This window comes from Gorilla gorilla, chromosome 12 (assembly GCF_029281585.2).
Source record: "Gorilla gorilla gorilla isolate KB3781 chromosome 12, NHGRI_mGorGor1-v2.1_pri, whole genome shotgun sequence".
Classification (NCBI taxonomy): Eukaryota; Metazoa; Chordata; class Mammalia; order Primates; family Hominidae; genus Gorilla; species Gorilla gorilla.
In genome coordinates this window covers 95,351,280-95,371,574 of record NC_073236.2, presented here as the reverse complement: position 1 = coordinate 95,371,574, position 20,295 = coordinate 95,351,280, and the positions used below count along the sequence as shown (strand labels likewise).

The window sequence follows — 20,295 nt, the reverse complement described above, 5'->3', positions numbered from 1 at the left end:
ACTAGTGATGTTGAGCATTTTTTTCATATATTTGTTGGCCATTTGTATATCTTCTTTTGAGAATTGTCTATTCATGTCCTTAGTCCACTTTTTGATGGGATTGTTTGTTTTTTTCTTACTGATTCATTTGAGTTCGTTGTGGATTCTGAATATTAGGCCTTTGTCAGATGTTTAGATTGTGAAGATTTTCTCCCACTCTCTGGGTTGTCTGTTTACTCTGCTGACTGTTCCTTTTGCTGTACAAAAGTTCCTTAGTTTAATTAGATCTCAGCTATTTATCTTTTTTTTTTTTTTTTTTGCATTTGCTTTTGGGTTCTTGGTCATGAAATCCTTGCCTAAGACAATGTCTAGAAGAGTTTTTCCAATGTTATCTTCTAGAATTTTGATAGTTTCAGGTCTTAGATTTAAGTCCTCAATCCATCCTAAGTTGATTTTTTATAAGGTGATATGAGGATCCAGTTTCATTCTCTGCATATAGCTAGCCAATTATTCCAGCACCATTTGTTGAAAAGGGTGTCCTTTCCGCCACTTTTTGTTTTGTTTACTTTGTCAAAGATCAGTTGGCTGTAAGTATTTGGATTTACTTCTGGGTTCTCTATTCTGTTCCAATGGTCTCTGTGCTTATTTTTATATCAGTACCACGCTGTTTTAGTGACTGTGGCTTTATAGTATAGTTGAAATCAGGTAGTGTGATGCCTCCAGATTTGTTCTTTTTGCTTGGTCTTGCTTTGGCTATGCAGGTTCTTTTTTGATTCCATATAAATTTTAGAATTGTTTTTTCTAATTCGGTGAAGAATGATGGTGGTATTTTGATGGGGATTGAATTGAATTTGTAGATTGCTTTTGGCAGTATGGTCATTTTCACCATATTGATTCTACCTGTCCATGAGCATGGGATGTGTTTCCAATTGTTTGTGTCGTCTGTGATTTCTTTCAGCTGTGTTTTGTAGTTTTCCTTGTAGAGGTCTTTTGACTTCTTGGTTAGGTATATTCCTAAGTATTCTTTTTTTTTTTTTTTTTTTTTTGCAGCTATTGCAAAAAGGGTTGAGTTCTTGATTTGATTCTCTACTTGGTTGCTGTTGGTGTATAGAAAAACTATTGATTTGTGTACATTAACCTTGTATTTGGAAATTTTGCTGAATTCTTTTATCAGTTCTAGGAGCTTTCTGGAGGAGTCTTTAGGGTTGTCGAGGTAAATGATCATATCATCAGCAAACAGTGACAGTTTGACTTCCTCCTTACTGATTTGGATGCCCTTTCTTTCTTTCTCTTGTGATTGCTCTGGCTAGGACTTCCAGTACTATGTTGAAGAGCAGTGGTGAGAGTGGGCATCCTTGTCTTGTTCCTGTTCTAGAGGGACTGCTTTCAGCTTTTCCCCATTCAGTATTATGTTGGCTGTGGGTTTATCATAGATGGCTTTTATTACATTAAGGAATGTCCCTTGTATGCCAGTTTTGCTGAGAGTTTTAATCATAAAGCAATGCTGGATTTTGTCGAATGCTTTTTCTGCATCTATTGAGATGATCATGTGATTTTTGTTTTTAATTCTGTTTAAGTGGTGTATCACATTTATTGATTTGCATATGTTAAGGCATCCCTGCATCCCTGATATGAAACCCACTTGATCATGGTGGATTATCTTTTTGATATGTTGTTGGATTCAGTTAACTGGTATTTTGTTAAAGATTTTAACATCTGTGTTCATCAAGGATATCAGTCTGTAGTTTTCTTTTTTGGTTATGTCCGTCCCTGGTTTTGGTATTAGAGTGATGCTGGCTTCATAGAATGAATTAGGGAGGGTTTCTTATTTCTTTAGCTTGTGGAATAGTGTTAAAAGGATTGGTACCAATTCTTCTTTCAATGCCTGGTAGAATTCTGCTGTGAATCCATCTGGTCCTGGACTTTTTTTTGTTGGTAATTTTAAAATTACCATTTCAGTCTCGCTGCTTGTTATTGTTCTGTTCAGGGTATCTAATTCTCATGCCCTACTGACTGGGCTAGCTGGGTGCCTCAGGGTATCTAATTTTTCCTGATTTAAGCTAGCAGGGTTATATTTTTCCAGGAATTTATCCATCTCTTCTAGGTTTTCTAGTTTATGTGTGTAAATGTAGTAGCCTTGAACGATCTTTTGTGTTTCAGTGGTGACAGTTGCAGTATCTCCTGTTTCCTAGTGAGGTTATTTGGATTTTCTCTCTTCTTTTCTTGGTTAATCTTGCTAATGGTCTATCAATTTTATTTATCTTTTCAAAGAACCAGCTTTTTCTTTCACTTGTCTTTTGTATTTTGTTGTTGTTGTTTCAATTTCATTTAGTTCTGCTCTGATCTTGGTTCTTTTCTTTCTTCTGCTGTGTTTAGGTTTGGTTTGTTCTTGTTTCTCTAGTTCCTTGAGGTGTGACCTTAGACTGTCAGTTTGTGCTCTTTCAGTCATTTTGATGTAGGCATTTAGGGCTATGAACTTTCCTCTTAGCATCACCTTTGCTATATCCCATCGATTTTGATAGGTTGTGTCATTATTGTCATTCAGTTCGAAGAATTTTTTAATTTCCACCTTGATTTCTTTTTTGGCCCAGTGCTCATTTAGTAGCAGGTTATTTAATTTTCATATATTTGCATGGTTTTGAAGGTTCCTTTTGGAGTTGATTTCCACTTTTATTCCACCGTGGTCTGAGAGGGTGCTTGATATAATTCCAGTTTTCTTAAATGTATTGAGGCTCTTTTTATGGCCTATCATATGGTCTGTCTTGGAGAAAGTTCCATGTGCTGTTGAATAAAATGTTTATTCTGCAGTTGTTGGACAAAATGTTCTGTATGTATCTGTTAAGTCCATTTGTTCCAAGGTATAGTTTAAATCTATTGTTTCTTTGTTGACTTTCTGTCTTGATGACCTGTCTAGTGCTATCAGTGGAGTATTGAAGTCCTCTACCATTACTGTGTTGCTGTCTATCTCATTTCTTAGGCATTAGTAATTGTTTTATAAATTTGGGAGCTCCAGTGTTAGGTACATATATGTTTAGGATCATGATGTTTTCCTGTTGGACAAGGCCTTTTACCATTATATAATGTCCCTCTTTGTCTCTTTTAACTGCTGTTGCTTTAAGGTTTGTTTTGTCTGATATAAGAATAGCTACCCCTGCTAGTTTTTGGTATCCATTTGCATGAAATGCCTTTTTCCACCCCTTTAAGTTAAGTGTGAGTCCTTATGTGTTAGATGAGTCTCCTGAAGGCAGCAGGTAGTTGGTTGGTGAGTTCTTATCTATTTTACAGTTCTGTGTCTTTTAAGTGGAGCATTTAGGCTATTTACATTCATTGTTAGTATTGAAATGTGAGGTACCCTTGCATTAATTGTACTCTTTGTTGCCTGAGTACTTTGTTTTTTTTTGTTTTTGCTTTTTAACTTGTATTTTTGTTTTATAGGTCCTGTGTGATTTGTGCTTTAAAGAGGTTCTACTTTGATGTGTTTCCAGGATTTGCTTCAATATTTAGAGCTCTTTTTAGCAGTTCTTGTGGTGGTGGCTTGGTAATGGCGAATTCTCTCAGTATTTGTCTGAAAAAGACTGTAATTTCCTTCATATATGATGCCTACTTATATGATGCCTTGTTTCACTGGATACAAAATTCTTGGCTGACAATTGTTTTGTTTGTTTGAGAGGCCCCAGTCCCTTCCGCATTGTAGGGTTTCTGCTGAGAAATCTGCTGTTGATCTGATAGGATTTTCTTCATAGGTTACCTGGTGCTTTTGCCTCACAGCTCTTAAGATTCTTTCCTTCATCTTAACTTTTGATAATCGATGGCAGTGTGCCTAGGTGATGATCCTTTTGCGATGATTTCCCAGAGCTTCTTGTAGTTGGATGTCTAGGTCTCTAGCAAGGCCGGGAAAATTTTCCTTGATTATTCCCCCAAATATGTTTTCCAAGCTTCTTCCTCAGGAATACCGATTATTCTTCAGTTTGGTCATTTAACATAATCCCAGACTTCTTGGAGGCTTTGTTTATATTTTCTTATTCTTTTTCTCTTTGTTGGATTGGGTTAATTCGAAGATCTTGTTTTTGAGCTCGGAATTTTTTTCTTCTACTTATTCAATTCTATTGTTGAGACTTTCCAGAGCATTTCACATTTCTAAAAGTGTGTCTGAAGTTTTCTGACGTTTTGACTGTTTTTTCTTTATGCTGTCTATTTCCTTGAATGTTTCTCCCTTCACTTCTTATATTGTTCTTTTGGATTTGCTTGCATTGGGCTTTGCCTTTCTCTGGTGCCTCCCTGATTAGCTTAATAACTAACCTCCTGAATTCTTTTTCAGGTAAATCAGGGATTTCTTCTTGGTCCGGATCCGTTGCTAGTTAACTAGTGTGATTTTTTTGGGGGTGCTAAAGAGCCTTGTTTAGTCACATTAACAGGGTTGTTTTTCTGGTTCCTTCTCATTTGGGTGGGCTCCGTCAGAGGGAAGGTCTAGGGCTGAAGGCTGTTGTTCAGATTCTTTTGTCCCACTGGGTGTTCCCTTGATGTATACTCTCCCCGTTTTCCTATGGATGTGGCTTCCTATGAGCAGAACTGCTGTGATGTCTCTCCTGAGTTCTAGCTACCCAGTGAGTCTACCTGGCCCTGGGCTGGTACTGGAGGTTGTCTGCACAGAGTCCTGTGATGTGAACTGTCTATGGGTATCTTAGCTGTGGATACCAGTGCCTGTTCTCGTGGAGGTGGCGGGGCGGGGGGTACGATGGAGTCCGTGAGGGTTCTTAGCTTTGGTGGTTTAATGCTCTATTTTTGTGCTGGTTCGCCTCCTGCTGGGAGGTGGTGCTTTCCAGAGAGCATCAACTGTAGTAATATGGAGAGGAACTGGTGGTGGGTGGGGCCCTAGACCTCCCAAGAGTATATGCCCTTTGCCTTCAGCTACCAGGGTGGGTAGGGAAGGACCATCATGTAGGGGCAGGGCTAGGCCTGTCTGAGCTCAGAATCTCCTTGGGTGGGTCTTGCTGTAGCTGCTGTGGGGGATGGGGGTGAGATTCCCAATACCTCCTCTTATAAAGAAACCAGTCACATTGCATTAGGGCCCACCCTAATGACCCTATTTTAACTAAATTACCTTTAAAAGCCCTATTGCTAAATATAGTCACCTTTCGAGGTACCAGGGTTAGGGCTTCAGCATAAGAATTTGGGGAAAGTGGGAGGCACACTTCAGTCCATAATTCTATATATCACTTATGACAAGTTTTAAATGACAAAGTGAATGTTGAAGTAAATTTTTATGAATTATCAATGGTTATTATAAACTTCTATAACATTCTAAAGAACTTCAGCTGTAAATTATATGGGAGAGAATGTAGAGGATTATAGATGGATTAGCACTAATTTTTTTTTTCCCTGAGAAACTCAAACTCTATGACCTATTGCATAATTGAGTCTATTTGTATATAATAAATAGTATTTTTCATAGGTATTAATAACATATCAGTGTCAAGTCAAATATTTAAAAGAGTTGTTAACTGAAGAGGGATTAGAATTAAAGGCGTTAGAATTAAGATTAGTGGGCAAAAGATACAAAAACTTTGCTCCCTGACATTCATAACTGTCTGTAGATGGAATAGCAGACCTGAAGATTGGCTATTTCTTTGTGGCTGAAGTTCTGAATTTTTTGTGCTGTTATAGAGTAAATTTATGTATTGTTGAGTGTGGTTCTGGAAGGTGATGATTTTTCAACTTGATTCTCTAAGTATACTGTGTGGGTTTTTGGCTTTAAAAAGGTTAAGAACTTCCCTTTACATGAAATGAAATGAAATGAAATGAAAACCCAACAAGTAAATATTATTTGTTAGTACTTTAAGATGTAGATTAATCATTTAAAAAGTCATGAGGACCATACTGTTATTTCTTTCCTTCTCCCTCTAGTGGGCAGAAAATATTCTTAAAATATAGCATGGAATAATTTATTGCTATTGGGTATACCATAATATACAGTCTCAGTCTCAGCTTTTTTGAAAACTAAAAATGTTAACATTTCAGAATCATTAAAGCAAATGCTTTACTCCTTTCTAGGCATAATAGTGGATCCTTGAATGTTGAAGATGTCCTTACCAGCTTTGACAATACAGGAAATGTTTGTAAGTTATACATTCACTCTATAGAAATATATTTAGTGTTTTACAAAGTGAATTTATAGTTGATGTTTTCTTCTCACTAATATTTATTATACTCACTAAATGTATGCATATATGTATATATAATAGAAAGTTTTACTGTCTTTAGCTGCAAAATAAGCCTTGTATAAGGTACACCGACAAAATGGGATACTGCAGTTTCTACACTTTGCAGGTGTGTGTGTGTGGGGGGGAGGTGGGGGAGGGAGAGACAGAGGGAGCGGGAGACAGTAGGTCAGAAAGAACACTGGACACTGAAGTACTGTCCCTTTTGTTTTTGTTTCCATTTTGACCTCAGTAGTGGGGCTGTTTCTTCCTTCTTTGCTTTGTTTTGGGTGCTTTCTTTGCCATTCCCTGCTTCTTTACTTTCACTGTAGAATAAACCCAGAACATGTTTTTCTTGATGCTACTATACATTAATACAAGAGTGTTTTTGTTTGATGCAGTATTACAATATTATATAATATATTGCCTTTTCATCAAAGCTTCTGATTAAGTGGTGATAGATTTCTCCACTGAGAAAATCACTTAAATATTTCTTATAGTTCTTGTAATTAATTTCATGTGATGAAAGAAATCAGCCAAGAATACCTTTATGTCACTGAGTTAAACAGCATACCATCATAGGAGCTATGGACTTTTTATGTTTTTTGTATAGGACATTTCTCTTAAGATAGTGAATTGTCAATGAAATACGAGCATTTTAAATGTAAAAATAGTACTCATACTCTTTTTCTCAAAGAAAATTTCGGAACTGTTAACTATTGTCTGAATTTAGGTAGTGGTTAACAATGCAGCTTTATCAAATGAATAGATTTGCATAGAATTATGTTCAGTAATACTCAGACAACACTTTTGTTCTTATGTCCACATTATGATAAGCTTTTGATTTTATAGAAAAATATTTGTGCTTCACTAAGGAATCTATAAATGTCCTTAAATTATCCTGAATACCTAAAATAATATAGGTTTCTTTTTTATGGATAGTGACAGATGTGCCTTTTAGTTTCTTTCTTTCTTTTTTTTTTTTTTTTAAAATTTTCCAAACACCAACGTGAACCCGAATGCCTTTTAGTTTCTCCATGTTGGCATTTAGTGAATTCTTTCCCACTTAGGCGTATCTCATATTTTTATTAGGTCTAGGCAAGGACTGGGCAAAGCATACCAATGATGGTTGAGGATACATACTCTTTTAGTTCTGGGGTAATGTTAAATATCATTAAGTCAGGCTTAAACATATGTAATTTCAGAAAATGATTCTAGAATGTCAAATGTGGAATTTTTGATTCAGTAATGTAAAAGTCAAGTATTGTTCCCAGTTGGCTCAATATGAAATAGGGCCACTAGCTGGCAGCATTATGTAAAATAAAAATAATTTCCTAAAGGCATCAATTATTATTTTAGGCATGAATAACTGTCTTATCCTTCTCTAACATTTTTTCCCATCAACTTGTTCCATACCCCGTGTTGTTGCATGAACAAACGGAAATATTGCATATTCAGGGTGTTTTTTCACTGTTGTCTGTTGTTTGGTAGAAAGGTTTAAGACTTTGGAATGATGCTCACCTGCGTTTGACTTCTGGCTCTGAAATTCATCTTGAGCAATTTGTATCATCTCTATGAACCTCAACTGTTTTCATCTCTTAGGACTGGCTGTGTTATAAAGAAAGTACATACATACTGCATGGCTGAGAGTTGACATTCAATAAATGGAAGTTATTAATTATTACTGCCGATGAGTACCTATATAACCTCTTTTGGTTTTTTCTTAATAAAGAAGATAATATTATTAGGATTATTCTGTCTTATACTATTTTAATTGAACTAACAGGGCAGAAAGATTAGATAAAATTAGCAAAATAGCTGTTTATTAAAATGCCTCATTATAAATATTGTCTTAAAAACCTGGATATATTGCTGAGTGATAGAAGTGGTGACAAAAATAAGACCTCTTAAAATATGTTGTTTTGTGTACCTTTTATGTTTACTCTTTTTATTTTAACAGAAAAATCTATATAGATGTTTCATTTAATGATAAATTGGTAAAGTCCTGTTCCAATAAAGTAAATATTGATTATGACTTTTATATAATCTTGGACGTAAAGTAACCATGGACTGAAAAAGTGATTTTTCACTTGGTGCCTCAAAAATTTGATTTTATTATGCCAATAGTGATATTGAGTTTGTGACTAGAAAACCCAGCAGAGGGCGCCACAATCATAATTCTTTGTCATAGCCCAATATAATTAGGATAAATAGCTCAAATAATAACCCTAAGCTTTTACCATGTAGACATATAAAGATGTGTCTAAACATTTCTATTTGATTCATTTATAATATATTTAATATATTCAGTAATTCAAAAATACAAAAAAATAGATTTTTCCTGGCTGATTTTTTAGTTTAATTTTTTAAAATATCAGTTTAATTTTTCTACTTCTAGCTTTAAATAAAGAAGTACTTTTGATAGAGAGCGAAAATTCCATACAAGAGTACCAGTTCATAAATCACCACCATGGTAGTACGTTAAAGGACAATTAGAATGAGGAAAAAAGTTTCTAATAGATGAGAGAACCAATAGATGGAATTATCTATTTATTTTAAGAATTTGTTTCTAGGTTAATAATGCTTCCTAGTAATAGAAAAAACAGCTTAACTGAAACATTTTCTAGTCAAAAAAACCTGATATGTGTAGATACAGTAAAAAAAAAGGTATGGTCGTGGTTTAGTAGAACCATTAATTTCAAGTTCATTTTGAATATCAGGGAATGACTATATTCATTGCAAATTTTCAGAGATGAAAGGATCAGTCTTACCTTCTGAATTGGTTTATGCTCTAAGTGAAAAGACGTGGAAAAATCTCTTTAATTTTGGAAAATAAATGAAACCTCTAGATAACTTATTTACTATTAGAAAAGATAATTTTTTTGTATTTACTTTTTTCATATAGAAGTTTTGTGATTTTAAATGTATGAACTGCAAAGTGTTTTATATTTTTGAGGTAACTTTTCATTGCTTGAATTTCTTCGAATGTTGTGGGAAGAAATTAAGAGGAATCTCATACAGAATGAATCACGTCTGCGTATTGATTTATTGCTGTGTGATATACGACCTAACCTTCTTTTTATATATTTATATTTACTATGGTGGAAAACAAACCATTTTGAAAGTGCTTACCTTTAACTAGGAATAGGTATGTATATTTCATTATTTGGTTTCTACTACTTGAGAACCTACTTTCTTTTGAGATATCAAAGCTTCTTGGTCAGGAGGTTGTGTCTACTATTGATTCATTGTGCCTAGAAAGACATGCTGACAAGCTACCTAGGGAAAAGTATGGGATGACATCTTTCACCTCAGATGAGGTACTGGCTGCTTCTGTGTTTCCTTTGATATGTCACTCAGATACCTTGGGTAACAAGGGAGTGCTCTATAAGCATTGTAGCAGATTTCTTGCTTCTGCTTTTTCTGTGGGCAGGGACTCCTTTCTAGCTTGTCCTCTGACCTCTGGTCAAAGAAGCTGCACCATGCTGTCTCTTCCAAAATCATTTTCCTTTTCTCCAAAGTCATTTCGTTCCACTACTGAAAGGAATTTTTGAAAATGTAATTCTCAGTGCTTACTTGATCCAAATTTGGATACCATAGTATCTAATTTAACTATTTGTTGTTTATAACATCTCATCTTATGCTTGGGTCTGTAATAGATTCATTGGAACATTTTTAGCACATCATCCGTTGTTGAGTAGTATGAACAGAAGTGTTAGTACTTCGTATAATTTATTATAAACTATGTACAATATAATGTATATAATACTTTAAAGGATAGGAGGTCAGCAGTTATATCATTTCAGTAATATCATTGTGAAGCAGGATTCCTGGCAAATGTTGCAGCTTAAGTCTGGGGGATGTATTGGTAAAACTTCTCTACTATTCTTTGAAAAATTTTCTTTTTTCTTGGTTGAGCTCCATGACAGGACCCTGTGGTAGTTGGTGTCGCATTATCTCCTGGAGGAATTTGTAGACCCTCTGCCATATATACTTGTACATGTGACAATGGTGATTTTTTTTTTCCGCAGTGAATTCTAAGACTGACCAGGATTTTTTTTTTTTTAATGGAGTTTCACTCTTGTCCCCTAGGCTAGAGTGCAATGGTGCAATCTTGGCTCACTGCAACCTCTGCCTCCCAGGTTCAAGTGATTCTCCTGCCTCAGCCTCCCGAGTAGCTGGGATTACAGGCGCCTGCCACTATGTCCAGCTAATTTTTGTCTTTTTAGTAGAGACGGAGTTTCACCATGTTTGCCAGGCTGGTCTCGAACTGCTGACCTCAGGTGATTTACCCGCCACAGCCTCCCAAGGTGCTGGGATTATAGGCAAGAGCCACTGTGCCTGACCTGACCAGGATTTTTAATGCACACAGCTATAGACTTTGCTTCCTAGTGGTCTGATAGCAGAATCTGTTTGTCTGTTTGTGATGTATCTAAAACTGATCTCTTTTGGGGTGGTAATCAGTTATTATTGAAAGAAAGACTCATTAAAATAAAAGTCAGGTGTGGTGGTATGTTCCTGTAGACCCAGCTACTCAGAAGGCTAAGGCTGGATGATTGCTTGAGCCCAAGAATTTGAGGCAAGCCTGGGCAATATAGCAAGACTTTTCCTGTAAAAAAAAGACAATCAAATATTTATCTTCCTGGTTTTTCTAGAGGAAAAAAAATTAAATGTTTTCACTTTTTACTTGTATTTAGGAAACCAAAGGTAATAGTTTCTTTGGAAATATGGTCTAAATTTTTAGTTTTTCTGTTTCATTGTTGTTATGTTATAAAGTTAGGGTTTGGAATGTTGGTGAAATTATCAAAGCTTCAAGAATGTCAGCTTGGATTTTAGAATGCTATTCTTATTCAAATAAAGATGTCTATATATGTAATGCATATGTATGTATATATGTATATGTAGCTATATAATGCATATATATAGCATGTGTGTATACATATGCATATATACATATATGTAGTATATGTGTATACATGTACATATGCAGATATATAATGCATCTATGTAGTGTATGTGTATACATATGCATTATATATACATATATGCATTGTATATCTATATTTATATACAGATATATACATATACACAGTACAGTGGTTTGATTAAAAAATGAAAAAGTTGGGCTTTTATGGGTGATTGCTCTGTTTTTAATTTAGAGTGGTTATGGAAGGTACATGGGATATGAAGTTCAGGTTTTAGCTCTGCGGGTTATTAGCTGTGTAATTGTAGACAAGTCTTTGTACAAGTCTTAACTCCTTATGTAAAATTGAATAGGAAACAATAAGTACTTTATAGTGAGGTGAACATAATATTAGATAATGTGAAAGTACAAAGTAAACTGTAAATAGTATTTGTATTTTTTATGGTTAGTAATATCATCTGCCTCATTCTTGAATTTTTTCAGTACCTTTGTTATTCAAAATAATACAAGATAGAAGATATTTTTGGTATGTGCCATTCTGTTTTAATATCATACATTATTTTGTTATGTGAAAACAGTGTAAAGCTACACAATTAAAATAGTGTGGCATTATTGCAGAAATACACATATAAATCAATATTTTTAGAATAAAGGGTTCACAAAGACCTAAATATATGTGACTTAACATATGATGAAGATACAATTTTAGTAAGAGAGGAAAGGATGGATTCTTCAATAAATAGTATTGGGACCATTGCCTAGGAATTTAGGAAACTAATAAAGCTGACTCCCTCCTATATACTATATGCCAAAATAAATTTAATATGGGTTAAGTATTTAATTAAAAACATAACACTCTTAGATATTTCAGATGAATAATTTTAATATATTGAAATCAAGAAGGTCCTTCTAAGTGTGAGTCAAACACCATGAATTTAAAGGTTAATAGATTGACTAATTTAAGATTTAAAGACCCTTTATTCAAAAAGCAGCATCAAAAAAATTGAAATACAAATTACACACTGGCAATTATTATTTATGACATATATTCAGATGAAGATGTATTTTCTTTATAAAGAGCTTTTACAAATCCATAATAAAAAGACAATCTGAAAACCTGTAAGATAGAGAAAAACGTAGCCAAAAATTTAAGAAGAGGTATTTCACAAGAGAAATAGCAATGTTCTGTATGTACATCAAATGGTTATTTTATTAGGAATTGAGGGAATGATTTTTAAAAGTGAGATAATTTTTGCTTATCAGGTTGGCAAAGATGAAAGAAGTTAAGCAGTAATCAGTAAATTGTAGGGAACTGGGTATTCTCATACACTGTTGGTGGAGGCGGGGAGGTAAATTAATTCTACTTTTCCAGAGGCAGTCTGTATCTTTCATAATTTTAAATATCCATATCTTTCAACTAATGATTACCTTTCTAAAAAAAAAAAAAAGAAAGAAAGAAAGAAAGAAACCAGGATGGGAACTGTGGCTCACACCTGTAATCCCAGCACTTTGGGAAGCCAAGGTGGGCGGATCACAAGGTCAGGAGATCGAGACCATGCTGGCCAACATGGTGAAACCCTGTCTCTACTAAAAATACAAAAATTAGCTGGGTGTAGTGGCGTGCGGCTGTAGTCTCAGCTACTCAGGAGGCTGAGGCAGTAGAATCGCTTGAACCCAGGAGGCGAAGGTTGCAGTGAGCCGAGATTGCGCCACTGCCCTTCAGCCCGGGCGACAGAGTGAGACTCCATCTCAAAAAAAAAAAAAAGAAAAAGTATACAATATTTTGTTTTAAAATAATACTTTTCTTGAAGGAGCTCATAGCATGTTAGATGTTAATGTATTAGTCCCCCATTACACGTATGAGATAAGGAATCAGAGATCAAATCATTTTAACCCTTTCTTAGGTTGGGAAAGTACAAAGAGGTTAAAGTCAGTCAGTGGCAGAATATTGAGCTTTGGGCATAGAAAATGTATAAGTTGTGTTACAAAATAAATATTTAAGGTCATCAATGCATTATGTGGTTAGAACGCATGGGTAATGATCAGCAGCCCTGAGAGTATAGGGGACCTGAAAGCCAGTGGAGCAGTGATGGTATGCAGCATGGCACTGGATTCTTAGTCCCTCTTTAACATCGTAATGTACATGTAGTCTTTGATTCTTAGTCTGTGTTAGAATTTTTGAAGGTTGGCTTCGGTTGCTAGATGGCAGTTTCCCTAGCCATGTGTCTCCAACTTCTTAGCTCCACAGTTGTCAGGACAGTTTTTTCTTTTGGCTCAAAATTGGGTAAGCGTGCCCCTAATTCATAAACAGAGCCCTACACATTTGTTATCAATTACCAGAGAAGGAAAAAGACACATTTGTTATCAATTACCAGAGAAGGAAAAAGAAGTCTCTTTTTAATGTATTTTAAAAATTTCTATTTGAAATAAGAAACCACAGAATTGGAATGATTCTTTGACAGTAGAACTTGGTGCTATCATGGGAACTGACTGAAATAAACCCTATAATCCTTTGTAGATTCATATGCCTTAATCAGTGCAATAATATAGAGAGGTAGCTCATGTCTTTGTCATAAACCTGCTAGTTTCTCCCTCTTTTAAATATCTAAAGGGATGTTTCTAATTTAGGTACTTCCAAGTTTTAGCACAAGATATGCCAAGAAAGTCTTTTTATTTTTCCCCTGAGCAAATACTGAGTAGTTTTCCTTTGTCTGTCTTTTAAATAGCTACCATTACTTTTGCATCCTTTACAGTATTTGTCAGGAGCTTTGTAAGTACTGTCCCGTTTAATAATCTTAACGTCTTTACAAGGGGTGAGGAAACTGATGTCCAGAACAAGGTAATTTGCTTAAAGATTTAGTAGGTGGTGGCACAGGAATTTAACTATTCTACTTTATTTCTTAAAGGCTACATTTCTCCAAAATGGCGAGAAATGAATTTTAAAAGTTTGTGATGGGAATTGAAACTGAAAGTGGTAACTTGAAGGGCTAGAAAATAACTTTGGCAAATGGAATTCTGTGCAGCAGATTGTGTCTCAGAGGAGACTGATTAAAGGTCAAGAAAAATGGGCTCTCCAGGGTTTCTGCAAGGTAGTTGACAATCTAATGGAATGGGGATTTGGGGAGTGTGGATAAGGGACAAAGAATGCGTTTTCTTTTAATAGTCTTAAACCAAATGCGGGCTTTGTTTTACTTCAGTTTCTTTCTTTTTTCTTTTCTTTTTTTTTTTTTTTGAGAAGTGCTGATTTTTGTAACGGTAATACAATAGTAATAACAAGTTATGTTTTAACATAGCCCCTTCTCTAAGGTACTTCTCAAGCTTACGGCTATATATTTTAAAAGTGCTTACATAAACGTAAATCACGCAAAGAGCTCAACTAAAAGGATGTTCTTGATTTTAACAAAGTTGTTTGGATTGTGGTTAGCCTTTCCACAGAGAATTGTTATATTTGACATTTATGTGAACTGCATATATTGCACTACTCTTGTTAATGCTTGATAAGAACAAAATATTTGATGATTGAATGAATTTAGTGTTTGTGTGTACATACTCCATGTTAAAAAAAATTTTCTCTTCTCTGAACTTTTACTCTCCACTCAGCCCTGAGTCTGAATATTTTCATTATTTTCTGGGAGGTGGGAACAGTTTGCAGGAAGGAATAAGGAAAAGTTTCCAATCATTCTGTGTGTATGAGATTGAAAAGGTGCATGTTTTGTGTAATTATAGATACGCCACATGCTCACAATCTGCTTGTCCTGGTATGCTGGATCAGGTGTAGTCTTTGCTGCACATGGTAAATTCATAGTTGGTCTTAAGCCTTTGCCCTTCCAGGGTTTTGAAGATCAGACTTCTGTATCACTTAATTTCTGATTGATTTTCTACAAAAAAAGTATTGTTTTTAATTGTGTGATAGTCAAACACAGACAAATAATATTTTGGTTAATCCTGGACTTTGTTTTTATTTTAATACTTGGCGACTTAATCAGAATTTAGTGGGGATTGACTGCACTGCCATTAGATACAAGTAAGAAATGATATGTGTGGGATGAAAACCATAAGTTCTCCTCTGCTTGTGCCTATCCTCTGAATTTCTTTAAAAGAGAAATTAATGTAACAAGAAATTTGTTGGGGGAGGGGGCATTGATTCTTATTGCCCTCTTTGATCTTTCTCTTATTTCCCACAGATTTGTTACCATTTTCGTTTTTTCCCTCTCTCATCTACCGCCATCTCACATTGCCGCTGGTTCTACACCTCTTAAATACAAAATAATCAAGAAAAAAAAAAGTTAAGAAAAAATTCTAACTCTTGTATCCATCATAAGAAAACTCTTGTCTTCCATTTTACCCCCTTTCCTTCTGATTTCATCATGATAGAACTGAGGAAGACGGCTGTCAATGTAGGATTTTTCTTGCAGGAGGTGAGCCTGGGGTAGGTAGACTGGAAGAAGAAGAGACAGAAACAGACCAGGTTCTTTTAGTTAGGGTGAATGTACAGCCTCGTTTGCCTCCGGTGGTCGCAGTAGATGATAAACTATATGTGTATGTTTAGAAGACAAGGAAAGAGAAAGATTGGAAGCTTAATTATTTATAGTCATTTATAACTCTTTATCCCAGCATAGTACCTTTCACAAAGCCTGACCCAAGTGGTATTCAGTAAGTATGCATTGATTCATTTGAATCCCAAGTCACACCCAAACAAATCTGTTCATTCTACACAAGTGTATTTATATTTGATATGTTAATATGTTCTATATAATGGAGAGGTAAATCTAAGTTTCAATTTTAGAGGACATATACCACAAGCCCTATAAACTAATAGAAACTGAGTTCAGAACACATACATTTTTTATTTAGGTAATACAATAATTTTTAAAAAATTACAACCAGGATTTAAAAATCAGAAATATTCACATAAAAACGTCGATTTTTCAGTTTCTTTTAGAGAAAAAAAAAATGATCTAATGGCCTGAGTCTGAGCTCACATGGTAATTATTATATGGAATGAGCAGGGTCTTTATTTTGCCTTGGCACTCACCACTCTACCCATGGACATTCAGATTTGCAATCCCTGATGCATATTGTATATTTGGAAGCATTTAAGATGTTAAACTTTGTATATTTAGTTATCTACTTAAGATGAGCCAATTCTCATTAGTCATGTTGTTTATCAAAGCTATTTAAATGAAATACTTAAAAATTCTTTTGGTGATAAGCCTTTTAAAAAAAATTCAACAAGTTAATCATTAATCTTTGGGAAATATTTTTTTCCCATACCGTCCATGAATGGCAACAGCTATTAACAAATATTTATATTATTTTATTTAATAAAAAATAAGCTAACACTATTTTAAATATTTTTCAACAGCCAGTGTCTTCGAGAAAGCGTATTTTTGAAACATACTTATTTGAGTTAAAATTGTGAAATGCATTTAAAAATTGAAATTGAAAGTAGAACTACTGGAGAAGTTTTAAATATTTGTGAGTACATGTATGTGTGTATGTGCATGTATACTTATGTGTATATATATATATGTATGTACATAAAATACATAGTTAACTTGATCTTCATTTGGTTCTTGTTTATTTATAGATTGGAACAGAAAGAGCAATCTCCACAAGTGTTTATTAAGTCCCTATTATGTGCTGTCCTGCATTTTCAATTCTCAAGTGATTTATCAACTTTGAAGTACAAAGTAGTAAAACATTCTTTCTACACATGTTGAAGAAACTACTGCAAGTTAAATTTGGATAAATATCTCAGTATCTGATGCATCCAGGTACTTGGATGATTTCTGTGAACTATATCTGACTTCTCACCAGCAAACATGTTTTAAAAATAATACAAAGACCGGGCGCAGTGGCTCACGCCTGTAATCTTAGCACTTTGGGAGGCGAGGCGGGTGGATCACCTGAGGTCAGGAGTTTGAGACCAGCCTGGCCAACATGGTGAAACTCCATCTCTACTAAAAATAGAAAAATTAGCCAGGCATGGTGGCGGACGCCTGTAGTCTTAGCTATTCAAGAGGCTGAGGCAGGAGAATCTATTGAACCTGGGAGGCGGAGGTTGCAGTAAGCTGAGATTGCATCACTGCACTCCAGACTGGGTGACAGAGAGAGACTCTGTCGCAAAAAAAAAAATAAATAAAATTTAAAATAGCTACATTGCTTCACCAATGAAGAATTTACCCTGCTAACAATTTTTAGAATTTTGGCAAAAAAATGGCTTGAATAACTACATTAAATATGAATTTAATGGCTTGAACATATTGTCTCAGGACATGATTTTATTTGTACATTTTTAAGGTTTAATATATTTTCAGTTAAAATTATCTATATGTAGATCAATTTCTTGCTTTTGGAGTCTTTTCTGAAGCCTCCTGATATCTTCCAGTTTGACCTCTACACCGGCAACAAGCATCTTGACATCTTCCTTCACTATCATCTTGAGGATTCATTTCATTTCTTTTGTTTTGTATCTCGTTCTAAATTCCATGGCTTCCTTTTTGTTTACTCTGTTGTTTTGGAGGATTATAAACTCCAATAGCTTGCTGAGAAAGTAAGGCGAAGTAATTTTTTGAGAACTTGTGATACTTTGGTTGGATATAAAATGATAGAATTGGCCGGGCGTGGTGGCTCACGCCTATAGTCCCAGCACTTTGGGAGGCCAAGGCGGGTGGATCACCTGAGGTTGGGCATTCGAGACCAGCCTGGCCAACATGGTGAAACCCCGTCTCCACTAAAAATACAAAAAAATTAGCCAGGCCTGGTGGCGGGTGCCTGTAATCATAGCTACTTGGGAGGCTGAGGCAGAAGAATTGGTTGAACCCGGGAGGCAGAGCTTGCAGTGAGCCAAGATCGCACCATTGCACCCCAGCTTGGGTGACAGAGCGAGACTCTCTAAAAAAAAAAAAAAAGATAGAATTTAAAACAATTTCCCCTTCAAAGTTTTACAGTAATGTGTCATAGCTTCTAGAGTTGCATTTGAGTAGTCCAATGCTATTCTAACTTATCATTTTTATGAAACTTGTTAATTCTCTGTTGATTGAATCTTCTATTATTCCCATTATTCCAATATTTTATGATAAAATATCTTTGGCTGTATTTTCAAACATTGTGTTGGACATTTCTTGGGCACTTTTCAGTTTAGAAAGTCATATTTTTCAGTCTGGAAAATTTTTTTGAATTACTCTTTTAATGACTTTCTTCCATCTGTTTTCTCTGTTTCTTTCGGAAACTTCCATTTTTTGAATGTTGTGCATCCTGGACAGATCTCTAATTATCTTTTCATCTTTTGTTTTGCTCTTTTTTTTTTTTTTTTTTACTTTTTCTTTACTTTTAACCTTTCTGTTGAGTTTATTTCTATTTTTATGCTTTTTAATGTCCAAAAGTTCTTTTTCTCTTTTCTTAGATTTTTCCCCCATAGCATTCTTTTCATATTTCTTAATTGCCTTTCTTGCTTTTTTTGAAGATATTACTGAAAGTTTTTTTTTTTTTCTGTCTTTATAGTCTTTGTTTCCTTTAAATCGCTTTTTCTGTTTCTTTTCTTTGGTCTCTGTCTGTTACAGTAGAGGCTTTCATTACATTTCTGATGATCAGTAAGAGTTGTGTACTACAAAACTGATTGGAAGAGACACTGATATTACAGTTTCCTCTGTGGGATGATCTGGTTGGGTTGTTTCTTAGGGAACTCTGGATGTCCATATGGTGTTTCCCTTGAGCTGGCCAGTTTATCAGAGAAAACACTTTTGAGTTTGCTGCTTTGGGCAGTATGTATACCTTAGCAGCTAGCATTTTGGAAGATGGATAAGAAGAGTCCTCAGTTACTCAACTCCCTGATTCAGTTACTCCACCCCCAATTAAAAAGTATTTTACCTTCCCTACCACTACCCTCCTTGAGCTGCACGAATGCCCTCCAGTCTGGAGAGACTAGACCCGAAGACATCTGACAGGATGGAGCAGGGGTAGTTGCACAAATCTTTGGAGTAAGAGATGAGATTTCAAGATCTAATTGTTTTGTAGGTAGATTTTCAACAAATTCTTCTGTGTTTAGTCCATCCTTGTCTCTACTCATAGACATGTAACTCCGGTTGCTTCTTAGCTTCTCACTACTGCTGATTTAAGATTCAGCTTTTTGTGCCTTTATGAACCTTCATTTTGTTTTTAAAGGTACTTACTTTTATTTTGGGTGGGGTGTCAGGAAGAGAGGGAAGCTAATAGGTAGATTCACTCTAACATCTTTAGCTGCCATCTTTAACACATACACACATATATGCACTCATATACATTAATTTCACATAAATGCTATAATCACTTAAAAATAAGGTAATAAAATTTTTAATGCTTCATTTAATTAGACTACATATGGTTCTTGTCAAATCTACACTAGAACAGCATTTCCAGTTTACATGTATTGAGATAAATCACCAAGGCTTTGCATAAATTTTAGAAATTCTTTCTTCCCTAATTTCTGAATTCTTCAGCCTTCAAGATTCAACTCAGATGTCACCTATAAAGCTTTTCCTGACTCTCCTAAGCTATAGTTTATTGGTCCTTTCTATGTTTACCTATAGACTTTTTAATTTAATATACCATTAAAACATATCACATTGTGTTATAACTATGTCTAAATCACTTACTAGACTGTAAGCTTCCAGAAGGCAGGAGTGATGTTTTGTTTGTACAGTGCCTGGCATATAATGAATATTCAATATATGCTTTGTGGATTAGTGAACTTATTATTTAAAAAAGGAAACCACACTTTAAGTAAATAAATTAGGATATGATTATTTTAGAAAATATTCACTATACAAAATAATTTACAATGCATTTAAAATTTCATTACATGGCTTGTTTTCCCCTCCAGGAACATGTTCATATTAGTGTCATTTTTGCATATGTGTGTACATATGTATGCATTTTGCATTGTTCTTCTTTAGAAGGGGTGTTACTCGTCTTTTAAAATACATACGTGTTATTTTGTTAGATATTGGCGATATTTTCCCCTCCAGATATCTTTTGCTAGGAGAGCACTAAGTTGCTATTCATCTAGTTTTTTGATCAGTGGAATATATTTTAAGCAACTAGTTCAAAAATACATTCAAATAGCATGCCCTATTCCTCATGAATTGCTATTTCTTTGCTTAAATTTCCCACTCAGACCACCAGCAATCCCTTAAGTACTTTTCCTACCAGCTA

General features: G+C 34.8%; 1 protein-coding gene and 1 long non-coding RNA gene across 5 annotated transcripts in view; both read left to right on the top strand.

The window, feature by feature from the left end:
• CAMKMT (calmodulin-lysine N-methyltransferase) overlaps positions 1–20,295 on the top strand; it is a 412,109-nt gene that overhangs the window by 22,342 nt on the left and 369,472 nt on the right. For all 4 annotated transcript variants that reach the window (XM_063695910.1, XM_019021123.4, XM_055377815.2 and 1 more), the window contains exon 3: positions 6,031–6,095. In XM_063695910.1, coding sequence (XP_063551980.1) covers positions 6,031–6,095 — 65 coding nt within the window. The remainder of the gene's footprint in view (positions 1–6,030; positions 6,096–20,295) is intronic.
• LOC129531568 (uncharacterized) overlaps positions 16,804–20,295 on the top strand; it is a 42,463-nt gene continuing 38,971 nt past the window's right edge. Inside the window, exon 1 of the long non-coding RNA XR_010129986.1 lies at positions 16,804–16,877. This is a non-coding gene — a long non-coding RNA (uncharacterized lncRNA). The remainder of the gene's footprint in view (positions 16,878–20,295) is intronic.